Source organism: Cydia amplana, chromosome 16, assembly GCF_948474715.1.
Source record: "Cydia amplana chromosome 16, ilCydAmpl1.1, whole genome shotgun sequence".
NCBI classification, from domain to species: domain Eukaryota; kingdom Metazoa; phylum Arthropoda; class Insecta; order Lepidoptera; family Tortricidae; genus Cydia; species Cydia amplana.
In genome coordinates, this window is record NC_086084.1 from 3,402,710 (window position 1) to 3,417,795 (window position 15,086).

At 38.1% G+C, this 15,086-nt stretch overlaps 2 protein-coding genes across 2 annotated transcripts in view; both read right to left on the reverse strand.

Moving 5' to 3' along the window:
* Positions 1-15,086, reverse strand: part of LOC134655403 (putative phosphatidate phosphatase) — a 214,056-nt gene that overhangs the window by 52,350 nt on the left and 146,620 nt on the right. The window lies entirely within an intron of this gene.
* LOC134655268 (adhesive plaque matrix protein-like) overlaps positions 1-15,086 on the reverse strand; it is a 37,342-nt gene that overhangs the window by 3,921 nt on the left and 18,335 nt on the right. The window contains exon 2 of the mRNA XM_063510717.1: positions 380-462. Coding sequence (XP_063366787.1) covers positions 380-462 — 83 coding nt within the window. The remainder of the gene's footprint in view (positions 1-379; positions 463-15,086) is intronic.

The following is a 15,086-nucleotide window of genomic DNA, read 5'->3' on the forward strand; positions in this document are numbered from 1 at the left end:
CTTTAATGTAGTTAGAACCTTTTACGGGTGGTAGCGATTCTGAAGTCTCGTGCAATCTCAATAATTTGCAATAACGCAATACGATTTGGCACGGAGCGGCAACGGCGTACCTGCCGTAGGTACTGCAGGCGCGCTGGGAAATTTATGTTTTTTAATGTATTTTGTATCTGTCCGTCAGTTGCGATCAGATCATTACTAATGATTGCGGCAATCTCGTATAATTTTTATAGCAACAAGTTTGAAAATCAGTTTAACAATTTTCAGCTCAATTGAGTAATTTTGGTGGCCGGCCGAGCAGCCGCTAGCGCTAGCACCGCGGCCAGCCATAGCTTATCAAACAACAGGCGGTCTTATCGCTAAAAGCAATCTCTATACATACCGATTGTGTTGGCATGGATCGGCGGTGGTGGCCGGCCGAGCTTGGAGCCGCTAGCGCCAGCACCGCGGCCAGCCATAGCCCCCCTGAAACAAAACAAATTCTGTTTAATTATCACTGATTATCCAGGTCAACGCTCCCAAATCCGTCTGTGGGAAATTCCGTGTACGAACACTTTTTTTAAACAATATTCCACGATTGCTATTAGTTTCAGCAGTCAAAAGCAGACGGGCTCTAATTCCTACGGATCAAATAAAAAAACAAAATTACGCTCTTGGCCGCATTAACCTAACCCGGACTATGTCAGGAGACTCTCATTCTATACATTTACCTCCTGATAGTCCTGATTATAATCTTACAGTGGCGAATTTCCTATAATAATGGGTTCAATTCAATTTAATATTCAATTACTATACTAGGCATAATCATTGAGTAGTTTACTACGAATGTGAAAACTATCATTAAAGATTATCCCTTAGGCCTCCGCAACAAACACAACTTGCCATATCATTGTCCACTTTAAGCAATCAAGGCTACTTTCTACGTATTTTTGTCAAATCATAGTTAATAAAGTCTAATGCGCCCGACGGGTCGACAAAAAGTCGCAATTGCGTCAAATTACATATCCGTAAGGAGGCTTTGTGGGAAAGCGATAGTGCAAGTAAAAAGTCGGTAATCAAGTTCGCTTTTATACCTGTTTATTAAATACAGGGATTACCAGTTATACAGGGTGGCCCATTTAGATTGGTCAGTATGGGAAAGTCTGAAACTATAAGACATACGAAGATCTGTTCTTAGGAACCATGTCATCGATTTTAACAACAAGAAAAATTGCATTCATACATACGTATGTCTTATAGTTTCAGACTTTCCCATACTGACCGACTTAAATGGGCCACCCTGTATAGAAGTTAAGCGCCTTTGAAGCGCCGCGCCAGTAAGTTTGCGTTGCGACTAAGAAAGTCCTCGTCTTTTTTTAGGGAAAAGAAACAATCGGAACCCTTATAGGATCACTTTGTTGTCCGTCCGTCCGTCCGTCTGTCTATCAAGACCCATTATCTCGGGAACGCGTGGAAGTATCGAGTTGATTGCAACTGGTTTTAATTGTAAAACCATATACTCAAGTCTACAGTCCCATGAAGCTGTGAAAAAATTGCATTGAATTGATATCTATCAGCGTACCCTTCCAGTTTGAAAAATACTATAGGTACCTAGTACCAGTGAAATTACTCCGCAAATAAATTCTTGTCAGTAAATAATATAATTATTGAACTTCCTGTCGTTGTCACGGTTGCAAAAATCACTTTCCGTCTCATTACACCGATCAAACTTTCGTACGAAAGTAAATGGCGGCAAATTGAGTGGCAGTCGGTTTGTGGACCGGAACCGAGTGACCGAGCGACTCGTTCCCACGCCTTCGAATCATTCATTCATTCTTATGATGTGATTAAAGAAATGTTTATAAAACTGTCCTTCCTTTGAAAAAACAACTAAATATTGCAAAGTGATAAAAACTATCTTGTGTCCTTCCCCGAGCCTCAAACTATCTCCTTACTAAATTTCATGTAAATCGATTCAGCGAAATTGAATCGTGAATTGGTAATAGACAGACATTCGCAAGTCTCATTTTTTTTGGAAGGAGTAAAAAAAAATGTTTACTGCTACGCCAACATTTCTTTTAGTGCTTAGCCCTAATATTTCAGTCGAGAAACTTTTTTACAGATGTAGTGCATAATTATTTTCCATTGTATTTTCACGGAAACTTACGAACGTATCTTGCTATTTCAGTCAATCTCGGTACAAAACGTAAGACTGAACTAGCATGACAAATACTAACGATGGAATACAATTATTTTATGCACTACATCTGTTCACTTGTTGTGTTAGATAGTACAGTCGCCATCAGATATATCGGAGCGGCTAAGGTGCTCACAAATATCTGAACACGCCTTTATTGTCAAGGCGTTAGAGTGCGTGTTCAGATATTGTGAACACCTTGGCCGCTCCGATATATCTGATGGCGACTGTACGTACCTAAGTAATTAAAAGTCTGTAGAAACTCATTGATTCGTACCCAAGTCTTCTCCCAACTTTTTCCGATTAGCATGTTCTCGTGCTGCGAATGAGGTTGATTGCGAACGTAACAATTACACTCGTTATAGCCCTTTACGTAAGGTTACTTTACGTTAACGGGGGCACTATTGTTTCTCGAGTAGGGAGAATTTGGGCCAATCACGCATGTACATGGAAGAATGGCGTATCTTTGCTAATGAAATAGGGTATTATACTGCATTTAAAATAAATTATTTCACACCATGCATGAAACGTATCTAGATATGATAAAGGCACTGCAGATTAAATTCATAAAATTAATGGTTGACAAAAAAACTAAAATAAAATGTAAAAGTACTACCTATGAACAGCTCTTCTTAGAATGTAATATTTTAACAGTTCATGAAAAAGTCACGTTAGTATTAGCTCTAGAACAAATGTGTAATGATGAGTTTAAAATACCTATTGTCAATCAAAGGTTACAGAGATAGTAATAAATTGCTGGTACCTAACTAGTTTTACGAATTATTATGGCCAGAGAAGTAGAAAATATTGCATGGCATGTATATAATAGTATTTTATGCAAACGTTGTTTAAGAGAGGTCAAAAAAGGCGAGTGGTGTGAGTAACAATTTGAGGCGAAGCCGAAAATTGTTAATAAACACGGCACGAGTATTTTTTGACTCAGTTAAACAACGTTGCATACAATACTTTTTCTACGACCAAGCACTTAATTTTAAATAAAATTGAAAATTTAACAAATATTTTTAATTCAAGAAGTAGCAAAAATGGAGGGTAGGTACTGGCGGGAAAAGAATGAATGAATGAATGAAATAAAATAAAAAACATAACTATGGTTCACTTATTTGTCAGAGATGACATTTATAATAAGGTTGGCAACACTGTATTTCATTCAATATTTTTTAAGTGGTCATTTTACACGAAGTATGGTAAAATCGCCAAAAAGATACTGCGTGTATGCACAAATTCTTTTTTGGGGAATAGACTAAAGACTTGTCTTGACAACTATAAGGTAGGGTTTTAAAGGTGTATGCACGACCCTTTAAATGACAAATAAAAGTACGGGAGTAGAAAAACATATTTTCGAACGTTGGCTTGTACAGATATTTGTGATATCGACTCTACCTACGGATAGTCTTGTCCGGTGTCACGCGTAATTGACCGTGGTTGAAGCTGACTGTCCTGTATCTTTATTATCTTTCACCCCATTACCATTAAGTTCTCAGTATTCAGTGTGGCAGCTTCCTGCACCGTGACGATTAACTTAATTATAATTATACATACTAGAAATGTTTGCGGGTAGTACGCAATTAAGTAAGAGCGGGAAAACCGCGGCGAATCCAGGGCACGAGGCATTTCTTCTTCGCTCCAAATACAACACAAAACAATAAAATGTTTTTGCAGGTTCTGTAAAAATATCAAATATGTAAGTAGTTTCTTAAAGTTCTGCAGTCAATTATAGTTTCGCCTATCTGTCTGTTCGTTCCGTCAGCCGTTTAGCTGAATGCTAGCTTTTTAGGATTCCTCGCCTATAGATACGTAAATTGGGGTAAGAATATGTTTTTTGCTTCAAGTCTATGGTGTGGGGTGATATGGTGTGGATAAATATTCAAAACGAAAAGGGGTGTTTTGTTTCAGTGAATATTTACGGAAATAGTCGCTCCGAAAGAAAAAAATAATGTGCCCTTACTTTTGAACCACGGGTCCAAAAAATATGAAAAAAAATCAAGAAGAGGCTTAAGAAAAACTTTCAATGAAAACCATAAGAAACAAATTAATTGGTTAAGCCGACATAATATCAACCAATAGCCTCTATTAAAAACCTTGACGAACGGGTAATTACGGAATTTCACACTGAGTATGGCCCAACATGCTCTTGGCGGTTAGTTTATTTCTAAATTCAGCATTTTAAAAGGAGACACTCTCTGTGTGTCTCTTCTTTCCGTTTAGACTTCCAAGCTTAAATTTAACAAGACTAGTACTATATTTTTACAAAAAACATAGTGAACAACATCGGATAAGCTGGGTCCGGAACCGCGGAAGCAGCTGATGTCACCTCTTACAGTGCGCAAGCGCGCGCGACGCCATTGTGAGCATGTCAAGTCCAAGAAAGCAACTAGTTAAGTAGTTACGATCATCTGTTTTACTCGCGCGCAGACATATTTTATTATCGAATATGCCTATGAGATACCGACGAATTGAAATAATCAAAACGAAATGCATATAATACAATATGTTCGGTTCAGGAAGTATCATGTCTCCTTGTGACCTTTTTTCCCAGACAAGACGGTGTAAATGTTAGGTTGCAAGCAAACAGACCATTGTACTACCTACTTATTTAGTGACAATAATTTGGTAACGGATGTCACGGTACTTTTATTGTGGAATAAGGAAATGTACACAACTAAACGGAACAATGGGGAGATTTAACATCAGTGGGGTAATCCGGGTAATAATAATGTTGCTCTTGATTTCAATGTAGTTTGGATTGAGTAGCCTGCTGCCTAGCTGTAAGCGGCTTTCAAACCTGAGGCAATGTTTTCACACTTGGAGCGGTCAGCGGTCACTAGTATAGGTATGGGAAGCATCGATAATTGGGGCATTATCTATGAAAAGGGACCTTATTGTCGATCGCGCTTACGCCGCACAGCGTCGCGCGCCATTTTAGTTATCTGAGCGTCGTTAATAATGGCGTATGCGCCATCGACAATAAGGTCCCTTTTCATAGATAAAGTCACAATTGAGTTTATTACCTTAGACACCTGTATTAAATACTGCTCCTTTAAAACTCTGGACATTATACTAAACTTATAACGATTTTTTTTTATAAAATACGCACCTACACCTACGCGTAACTATCAGTTGTTCAAAAGGTGGTAACTGACAGTATTATGAATGAATGAAAATATTTATTTCAGACACCAGGTATCCATATTATTAACATCGATAATTGTATATGTATGTTTTGTTCTCCAATTGATAATGCAGGGTAATGACATATTGTTTAACACTTCTGCGAAATTTCTAACAAACACGCAATGCATTAGTCAAGAGAAAATTCAAGACACAGACTAGCAAAAGTAATTGCAAATGGTGCGTCAATTTAGCGCACTCAAGTGCGTGTTACTTTGGTAGTTGCAGATTGAGTAATTACACGAATTCGACTGTGATCAGAATTCATGAACGTAGAATTAGTTAAATACGAGTACACCCAATCACTCAAGACGAACAAATATATATATTATATATTCCTTACCTACCTTAACATCAGCTGCGTACCTACGTTAAAGATGGTTAGATTCTAGCCTTGAGCAGGGGAGGTCTTTTGGTCACTTTATAAACTCAATTTCTATCTATGAGTTTCTTGGAACTTTGTACGAATTATTTGATATTTACCAATCGATTTTCGGTTAAAGAGAACTTCGTGAGGAAACCGGACTAATCCCGATAAGCCTAGCTCTTCCTTTCCCTCTAGTTTGGATAGTCAAATGGCAGTCGCTTTCGTAAAACGAGTGCCTGTGCCAGTGTTGTGCTTGTGTTGCGGAGTTTCCCAAGTGAACCGTGACAAAATACCGAGACAACGCTAGGATGGTTCCCTACTTCGACGACTTATAGATTTCCTACAATTTTGGCATGTTTCTCATCCCAAACACGCGTCGCCAACAGAATCCCAGCACGCTGCGCGGGCGCAGCGACCGTGGCACGTTTCACTCCAGCTATTCGCCGAGAAAACTGCGAGCCGCATTTTTATGCCTCCACCACGCTCCAGCACACCCGATACTTCACCTGAAACCCAACCTTCTGCCGGTGAAATTAAAAGTGATTTTGGAACGGACATGGGAGAGGTACGTCGGGAATCTCATGCAAACTCCAGTTAGAATCATTATGTAGACGAGATAATTAATTTATTGATGACATTATATAGGTGTATGGCGATGAAGATAGAAAATTAATGGTCCATACTTTGATATCATACATTTATAAATAGCACCTACTTACACATTTTACTTTTATTATGACACTTATACGTACATATTTTAGAATTTGTTTGTCTTATTAAGTAACTGGTAGGTGTTTATGTAAATTAGGCGTGCGACGTTTGCCTTTTATATTTCACTTTAATTTCTGAAATATTATAAAATAGGTATTGGTCAAAATAATTCCAAAGCACTCGCACATTGGCCGAACGGCCCGGACGGCAGGAGCGGCGGCTGAATTTGCGGCACTTCGGAAGCGCGATAAGTACTTGGCGCTGCTGACCAAGTATATTTTTGTCCCGTTGGCAGTGGAGACGTCCGGGTGTTGGTGTGCTGAGGCCAACATTTTCTTGGGTGAATTGGGGCAGCGTTTAAGGGAGAGAGGTCATGACCCTCGTTCCGGGTCTTTCCTGATGCAGAGGCTGTCCATTGCGGTTCAGCGTGGCAATGCGGCGAGCGTGATGGGCACCTTTGCGTCTGGAAGGGCGTGGGACGAGTTGTTTGACTGAGTTGTGGCCTTGCTGAGTTTAGTTTTAATTTAGTTTATAGTTAATTTTAATGTATTTTTAATGTAAATTTTTAAAGTGTTGATTTCGGATTTATGCTTACATATATTATAGTTTTAGTATTTATTATGTAACAAGAAACATCATTATAGTCCGAAACAAATATGTGATGAAAATAAATATTAACTTTTCATTCCAAAGTATAATTTTTGATACAAGCTCTTAGGGCGGTTTCAGACTACCGTTTTATACGAGCGTGCGCGTACAGCGTGTAAAAATTTTACGTGAGAAATACGATTATAAAAATGAACTGTCATAGGGACCATCATCCTACGCAAGAGCCATAGTAAGGTATAGTTTAAATTTTCACTTTCGGTAGTGCCTCATAATGAGGGTGCTCGAGTCACCTAGAAAACAACCGCACCGAGAAATAAATGTGGTGGAAACGAACGATTGCTATTTTAACGCCCATCAGTTCCGTCTACGGTGGGCCCTATTTTCTTAAACCATATCTGGCATCGAGTAAAAGAATACAGATGTAAAAGTTAAAAGTTTTCTTATTTATTGCTTACGCAAATTGGAATACGAGTGTTCAAATGTTTTTATAGAGGCGGTTTAGAGTGCTAATGCCGACTGGGGCATTCCATAAAAAGTCTATTTCTGTAGGTTATTAAGGTAGCTGCCATACGGGTCACGTTCCCGACAAAGTACCTATTCAAATGTCCACCTTTTTAAATCGCCTATATAGCGTGGTACGGGCATGTGATGCGGAGGGATGAAAGTCATGTGTTTTTCTGATTCTGAGCGCCTACCGCGAACCACGTTCGACGTGTTGCCTCTCTGTCGCACTTGTAAATTTGTACGTAAGTGTGACAGGGAGGTAACACGTCGAACGTAGTTCGCGGTAGGCCCTCTGATTCTGGTGTGACGAGAAAGGCACGTATTACGAATGAATATGGAGGGAAGTAACGGGAGAGGGCAACCAAGGAAAAGGTGGACGGTCAGTGTGAGAGATGATGTGAAACGAACGCGAGTGAATGATGAGATGACGGGCGAGAGAGAGGTACCTATGGAAGCAAAGACATGCTGCGCCGCTAAATAAATGGGATAAGGGCAAGCGAATGATGAATGATGAATTCTTGCCCAAAGCGTTGATTTTCTTTAATTTTTCTATTAATTTAAATTGTAATATCGCTTGCAGACTTATTTGCTCGATAAAAAAATATTGATAAATTTCCCCCTTTTTCTAGTGACAAAGTTGGGTTGCCAGACTTTATTAATTGCAATAATTATAGTAATCAGTGAGATTTGCTGGTCTAGAATGGCGTGCCAGCCGCGTGGTCCGAGCGAGTAAAAGTGAGAATTAGTGCCGATAAAAGGTCTTCGGTTGGAAATCCTCTGTAATTGGCTAGCGCGGCCGACGCTGCATCATAATTATCCTCACGACAAGAATCTTCAGCATATACTGTTAACTGGAAAGAAAAGTGCCTAACCATCCTGAATGGCTTTATCTTTAACAAGAATATATTATCATACTGATGCAGTGCACTTAAAATAATTAAAAAAAACAGTAGTGTATTTATGTAAAGGTTGGTTGACAAATACCTTTATTTACATTTTAATATCGGTTTGATTTGAATCGAACCTAATATTGTTTTTGATTACCGCGGTAGTTACTCATAAAATAAAACTGGGCCCGATTCGGATTTTGAAATAGACATCTAATAGATATCTTTTTTAGACATCGCCAAGATACGATAACGATATGTTTAAGATCTAACCTGTCAAATTTGACATTTCCGCGATTCTGGAGATACTCTTGAACGATTTCCACAAGATTTACTTAGAGATCTAATTCACATCTAATAGATATCTAACACGATCTAACGTAAAAGTGACATTGGTTGTCCGAATGGCGCTGCAAAAGAGAACTAGTTGAAATCTAAACTATAACGTATCTAGAATGGATCTAGTACGTGTCGTCTCTTGTGAATATCTTGAAGTTCGAATACGGCAGTTTGTATCTAAACAAAAAATACATCCCTATAGTATTTTAAACCTTTATATGGATTATTTGTCGGGTATAAAGGTGTCAGGAATTTCGCAAAATTCTGCTCTATCACTTTGAAATAAAGTTCCAAATCATAGTGGGAAATATGTATATTCCCTCCTAGGGATGTATTATAAATTTATTTTACGCCATATAATCCGTTTACATGGTTTTACTTAAAGCGAACCTCTCAAGTTAAAATATAATAAGTATGTTTAGGTTGTTGGTCAAACCAATTTGTCAGTCAGTAAGAACCAGGAAAACTATACTCATCCTTTTCTTTAGGGTGCCTAAAGTACTATACTAGTGTAAGACAAAAATAGTATGATTCTCTTTGTCTATGTTTGAAATGAGGCAGTCCTTTGACAAACTATACTTAGCTCTTATGGCCCGCTACTGGGGCAAACTGCCGTATTCGAACTTCAAGATATTCACAAGAGACGACACGTACTAGATCCATTCTAGATACGTTACAGTTTAGATTTCAACTAGTTCTCTTTTGCAGCGCCATTCGGGCAACCAATGTCACTTTTACGTTAGATCGTGTTAGATATCTATTAGATGTGAATTAGATCTCTAAGTAAATCTTGTGGAAATCGTTCAAGAGTATCTCCAGAATCGCGGAAATGTCAAATTTGACAGGTTAGATCTTAAACATATCGTTATCGTATCTTGGCGATGTCTAAAAGATATCTAATAGATGTCTATTACAAAATCCGAATAGGGCCCAAAGGCGTGGTATGTAATGTAAGCTGCCACTGTTTACATTTACTCTTTGTAGAGAGTTCACGCTCTGGTTAAACTGTGGAGGAGTGTTTTATTTTTATACCAATTGTATTGTAATAGGTACTATAGAGACAAAATGACAATCTGAATTAATAAGATTTAATCATGTTTATAAGATTGTAACAACATATCATTTAAATAGTAGGTAGTGTCTTATTGTTGTTTGCGCTAAGTATATGTTATTTCACTTTTGTTTTGACATTGTTGGTACCGTTCCTCGAGAATATAGGTAGGTAAATCAGATAAAATACTTGTTGTGGTTTTACAAGTTTCTCTTTAAAATGATTGACCGAGCGAGCGCGAAACATCTCCATTTCAGCAGAGCAAAAACCCTTTTCTACGTTTTACCATGACACTATTTAATTTTTAGATTTTAGATCACTAAAAAATACTTCATGGGAACGTTATCCCGATACACATACATAAATGGTGCATTAACAGGTGCATTGGCCAAAAGAGACGGATTGTATGGAGCCAGGAGTCCTAGCCAAAATGACAATTGTACATCGATAAACGCCTAACGAATAGAAAATATGCATCGGGATGACAGATGCTACGAGAAGTCACGTGGCTATACATACATTGTTTAGGCTTCGATTGGCATCTTCTATCAACGATTGTTATGTGCTCCAGGCGGCCTAGCCAAGTTGACAATCGATTGCGCTTCGCCATCGAATCGCTTTGTGTGACATATTGACAGTTGCGTTTCGTTCGCTACGGAGCGTTAGCGATTGGCATGTTGTCTATGTGGCCAGCTCGGCTTTATCCTTCATGGAAACGGGCAGTGGCGTAGCTAGGCGTGGGCGAAGTGGGCCGTCGCCCATGGCCTCGCGCCCCAAGAGGGGCCTCGCGCGAAGCCCCTTCGGGCAGAGTGAAACAAAAGGGCCTCGCAGATGCGATTTCGCCCACGGCTAGATTAGTTCACGCTGCGCCACTGGAAATGGGGCATATGAGGCAAACGCGAATTACCTACACGATAGCTATCAGCCACCGTCACGACACTAAACAATAGCTTTATATAACTGCGTGTAACGTACGCGTGCCATACTTATATATGGTTGTGGTGCAATAGGCTAATTGCCTTATTTTACTTCCACATGGGATACTGTCGTAACATATAGTAGTGAGTTTTTAATTATTGTGTTCTAAATTCTAAATAATAGTCATGAAATTAAGTTATTTCTGTATACACAAATTTACAGGTACAATATTGATTCGGGTTAATTAAATCACTCTGTAATATGTATGAGGCACCGCATATGCAGGCAGAACGTGTGAAGAAAGGGGCATGTTACGGTCGAAACAACATGTCTAAGTCCAACTAACTAGTAGATCTTTAAAAGATCTATAACACCGACAAGACCTTATCTATCTTGAAAAGGGGCGAATGAATAATGAATTCACTCTTAAAATATAACGCCGAACGTTCGTCATTCTTCCTGGCTTCTCATGAACACTGCCGTTCCAGCGTGTAGCCAAATTGTCTGCAGATTCTGTCGAATTTGCTCACAGTTCTTTTTTTATATGCGGAATGCTCCGACTAAAAACTACTCTAAGTATACCTAATTTCTGACAATTAAGTAATTTCACGGCTAATCCGACGCAAAAACGAATTATAAAAGTAAACATCTCGTTCATCAACCCCGCGTTTCACAGCACAATCGATTGCTCACTTTCGTTCGAAAAACCTAACTAACCATAGACGGGCTTGGGAAGATGTGTAGTCATTGTGTATGTTTTGCATTAAGTAAAAGTGCCATTGCATTGTGTAAGGGCAGGACCATGTGAATGGTAGTCATCGGATTTGCGTAATTTCTGGCTATTGTGGCCGTTGTCAATTGCTTCCTTGTGTAAGAAGTCCCGTTGTGTATAATCAGGGTGTATAATATGTGGTGGACTACTTACCACGTTTGCTCAACATAAATTATGTTTGAACATGTCCTATTTTGTAACTTATAGTTATGTTTATGACAACACAGTGGAGTTTATTACTAATCGCTATATGAAATAGAAATTAGACTCAACCGAGCTTTACTTTTTAATGTTATTTTCACCTCAGCAGCTCGAACAAGGGTACTTTGCTACTTAAAAACAGTGAGCAAAATCGCATTTTGCTCACTGAGTGGGTCAAAATGAGCAAAATGCGATTTTGCTCACTCAGTGAGCAAAATCCGATTTTGCTCACTGTTTTTAAGTAGCAAAGTACCCTTGTTCGAGCTGCTGAGGTGAAAATTTAATTGTTGGTATATCTTAAGAAAACATGAGTGAATAGAGGTAAGTGATGAAGAAGGAATACATTTTTCGGGTTCTCTAATATGTTCTCACTGCTGAGGTGAAAAATGTTGTGTACTACACGAGATCAAAGTTATTTACATCTCGTGCGCTTTTGAGTCCCTTACTACGCTCAAGATTCTAAATTAGATTCACTCGCTACGCTCGTGAATCTATTATAGAATCTTTCGCTTGCACGGGACTCAAAATAAGCACTCGAAGAAATATCAAACTTTGATCTCTTGTTGTACAAATAACTATTACATTCAGTGGTGTTGTACAACTTTTGGATCTCTTCGTCCTAATAGTTCATTAAAATATTTGATGAAAATTGTTAAATTAAAATACAAAAAAATAATAATTTATTCTCTCCAACAACAAGAAATGATTGACTACTTGAGACGTCCGCCCGTTGAACTCTTTTCTTAGCAAAATGGTGTTTAAACTTTAGACTTTCTCGCAAACTGCAAAGTTACTACTAAGTAACACGTGATTTTATTTTAATGTTTGTCACATTAAATAAATCAAGCAGGCATGAGTACCTATAGTATAGGTATAGCCATAGGTACCTACTATATAGTTACGACTAAGTCAAACTTTAAACTACTTCTTTGTACCAATTGTCAGCAAAGTTAAGTCTGCTTGGTTCTTGTTACGACATCGTCGGAAACCGATATTAAATCAAAAATTCCGTTAATTACTGAGTTATACAGCAAGTATATTTCTAACAATCATCTTGACATTGACGACAACGAATATCAACTTAAACCAGTCCCCATAAAGTTGATAATGCTGTCCGTTGATTTACTAATGCTTTCTTTATACACACATTATCTTGTCATGTTAGTTAGTGTTAATGTTCGCGAGGCGCCCCGCGTCGCGCAAAATCTGTAATGTCATTATTGGCCACCGCACTCGACCTTAGATTAGAGCTAATAAATCATATGTGACGTTTTTCACTTTCCTTATTTGCTGTCACAGGTCATCAAAAGATGCTGGCTAACTCAAAAACCACAGAACATATCAAAGAGGTTAGAATGGCTATCGCGCACAGTTAGTATCGGAATCGGAACCGGTGTCGCCGCTCGTTCCTCTCCACATTTACTAACACTCGCGCAACGGTAGTAAAAACTTGTGTGCGTGGTGAATGGATACGCCTCCTTTAAACAGATTTGACGTCTGGCTTCTTAATCTGAACGTTATTGTGGCGCAAAAAGGCATGTTTACTTCATTTTCGGTCAGCGCGGGCGAGTAGCATGCGAGCGTTTGCTCAAAACCCCGCGGCGACACGTACCCTGCTCGCATCGCCATTCTAGTTGTTCTGTGTCAAAAACAGTTGAAAACCTTCCTATTTTTTTAAGTTTTCCCATAGAGGCTGTTCGGAAAGAACATGAGATTTTTCTTTTTCTTGTCTTGAAACTAAAACTAGGAACTTTTGACTTAAGACTTTTGAACATATGAAAAATGGGACCGATCGTCATTCGTCAATTTAATCTATCTATCTATCTATCTATATATATAAATGCAAGTGTCCTGACTGACTGACTGACTGACTGACTGATTCATCAACGCAGAGCCGAAACTACACAAGCTAGAAAGTTGAAATTTGCACACTAGGTTGCATTTATAAAGTGTACAAGAGATAAGAAGCGATTTTGAAAAATTCAACCCCTAAGGGGGTTAAAAAGGGGATGAAAGGTTGTATGGGGTACAAGTTTTATTTTAAGCTAGGACTTTGAAACTTTGTAAAAATGTATAATATTAAAAAACAAGAAAACTAATTTCAGCGTTTTTGAAAATTCATCCCCCAAGGTGGTAAAAAAGGGGTTGAAAGTTTGTATGGAGATCAAATAATTTTGTGAGTGTGGGAATTGAAACTTTGTATATGGGGATATTATTATAAGACAAGAAAAGTAATTTCAGCGTTTTTGAAAATTCATCCCTTAACAGGGTTAAAAGGGGTTGAAAGATTGAATCCATTACAAATGCTTTGAAACTTCTGAGAAAGGCATAATAGCCGATTACAAAATAAAGTAATTGCGACGTTTTTGGAAATTCAACCCCTAAGGGGGTTAAAAAGGGGATGAAAGTTCGTCTTGGGGTGCAAATTTCATTTTAAGCTAGGAACTTGAAACTTTGCAAATAGATATTAAATTTAAATACAAGAAAACTAATTTCAGCGTTTTTGAAAATTCATCCCCTAAGGTGACGAGAAAGGGGTTGAAAGTTTGTATGGATATCAACAATTTTTTTGAGCGCGGGACTTGAATCTTTGTATTTGGGGATATTATTAAAAGACAGGAAAAGTAATTTCAGCGTTTTGTAAAATTCATCCCCTAACAGGGTTAAAAAGAGGTTGAAAATTTGTATGTGGTTCAAATTTTATTTTAAGCTAGGCACTTGAAGGTTCGTAAAAAGATATATTATTAAAATACAAGAAAACTAATTTCTGCGTTTTTGAAAATTCATCCCGTAAGGTGGTAAAAAAGGGGTTGAAAGTTTGTATGGATACAAACATTTTTTTGAACGCGGGACTTGAATCTTTGTATTTGGGGATATTATTAAAAGACAGGAAAAGTAATTTCAGCGTTCTGTAAAATTCATCCCCTAACAGGGTTAAAAAGGGGTTGAAAGTTTGAATCCATAACAAATGCTTTGAAACTTCTTAGAAAGGCATAATAGCCGATTACAAAATAAAGTAATTGCGATGTTTTTGGAAATTCAACCCCTAAGGGGGTTAAAAAGGGGATGAAAGTTCGTCTTGGGGTGCAAATTTCATTTTAAGCTAGGAACTTGAAACTTTGCAAATAGATATTAAATTTACAAGAAAACTAATTTCAGCGTTTTTGAAAATTGATCCCGTAAGGTGACGAGAAAGGGGTTGAAAGTTTGTATGGATATCAAAAATTTTTTTGAGCGCGGGACTTGAATCTTTGTATTTGGGGATATTATTAGAAGACAATACAAGTAATTTCAGCGTTTTGTAAAATTCATCCCCTAACAGGTTTAAAAAGAGGTTGAAAATTTGTACAGGGTACAAATTTTAT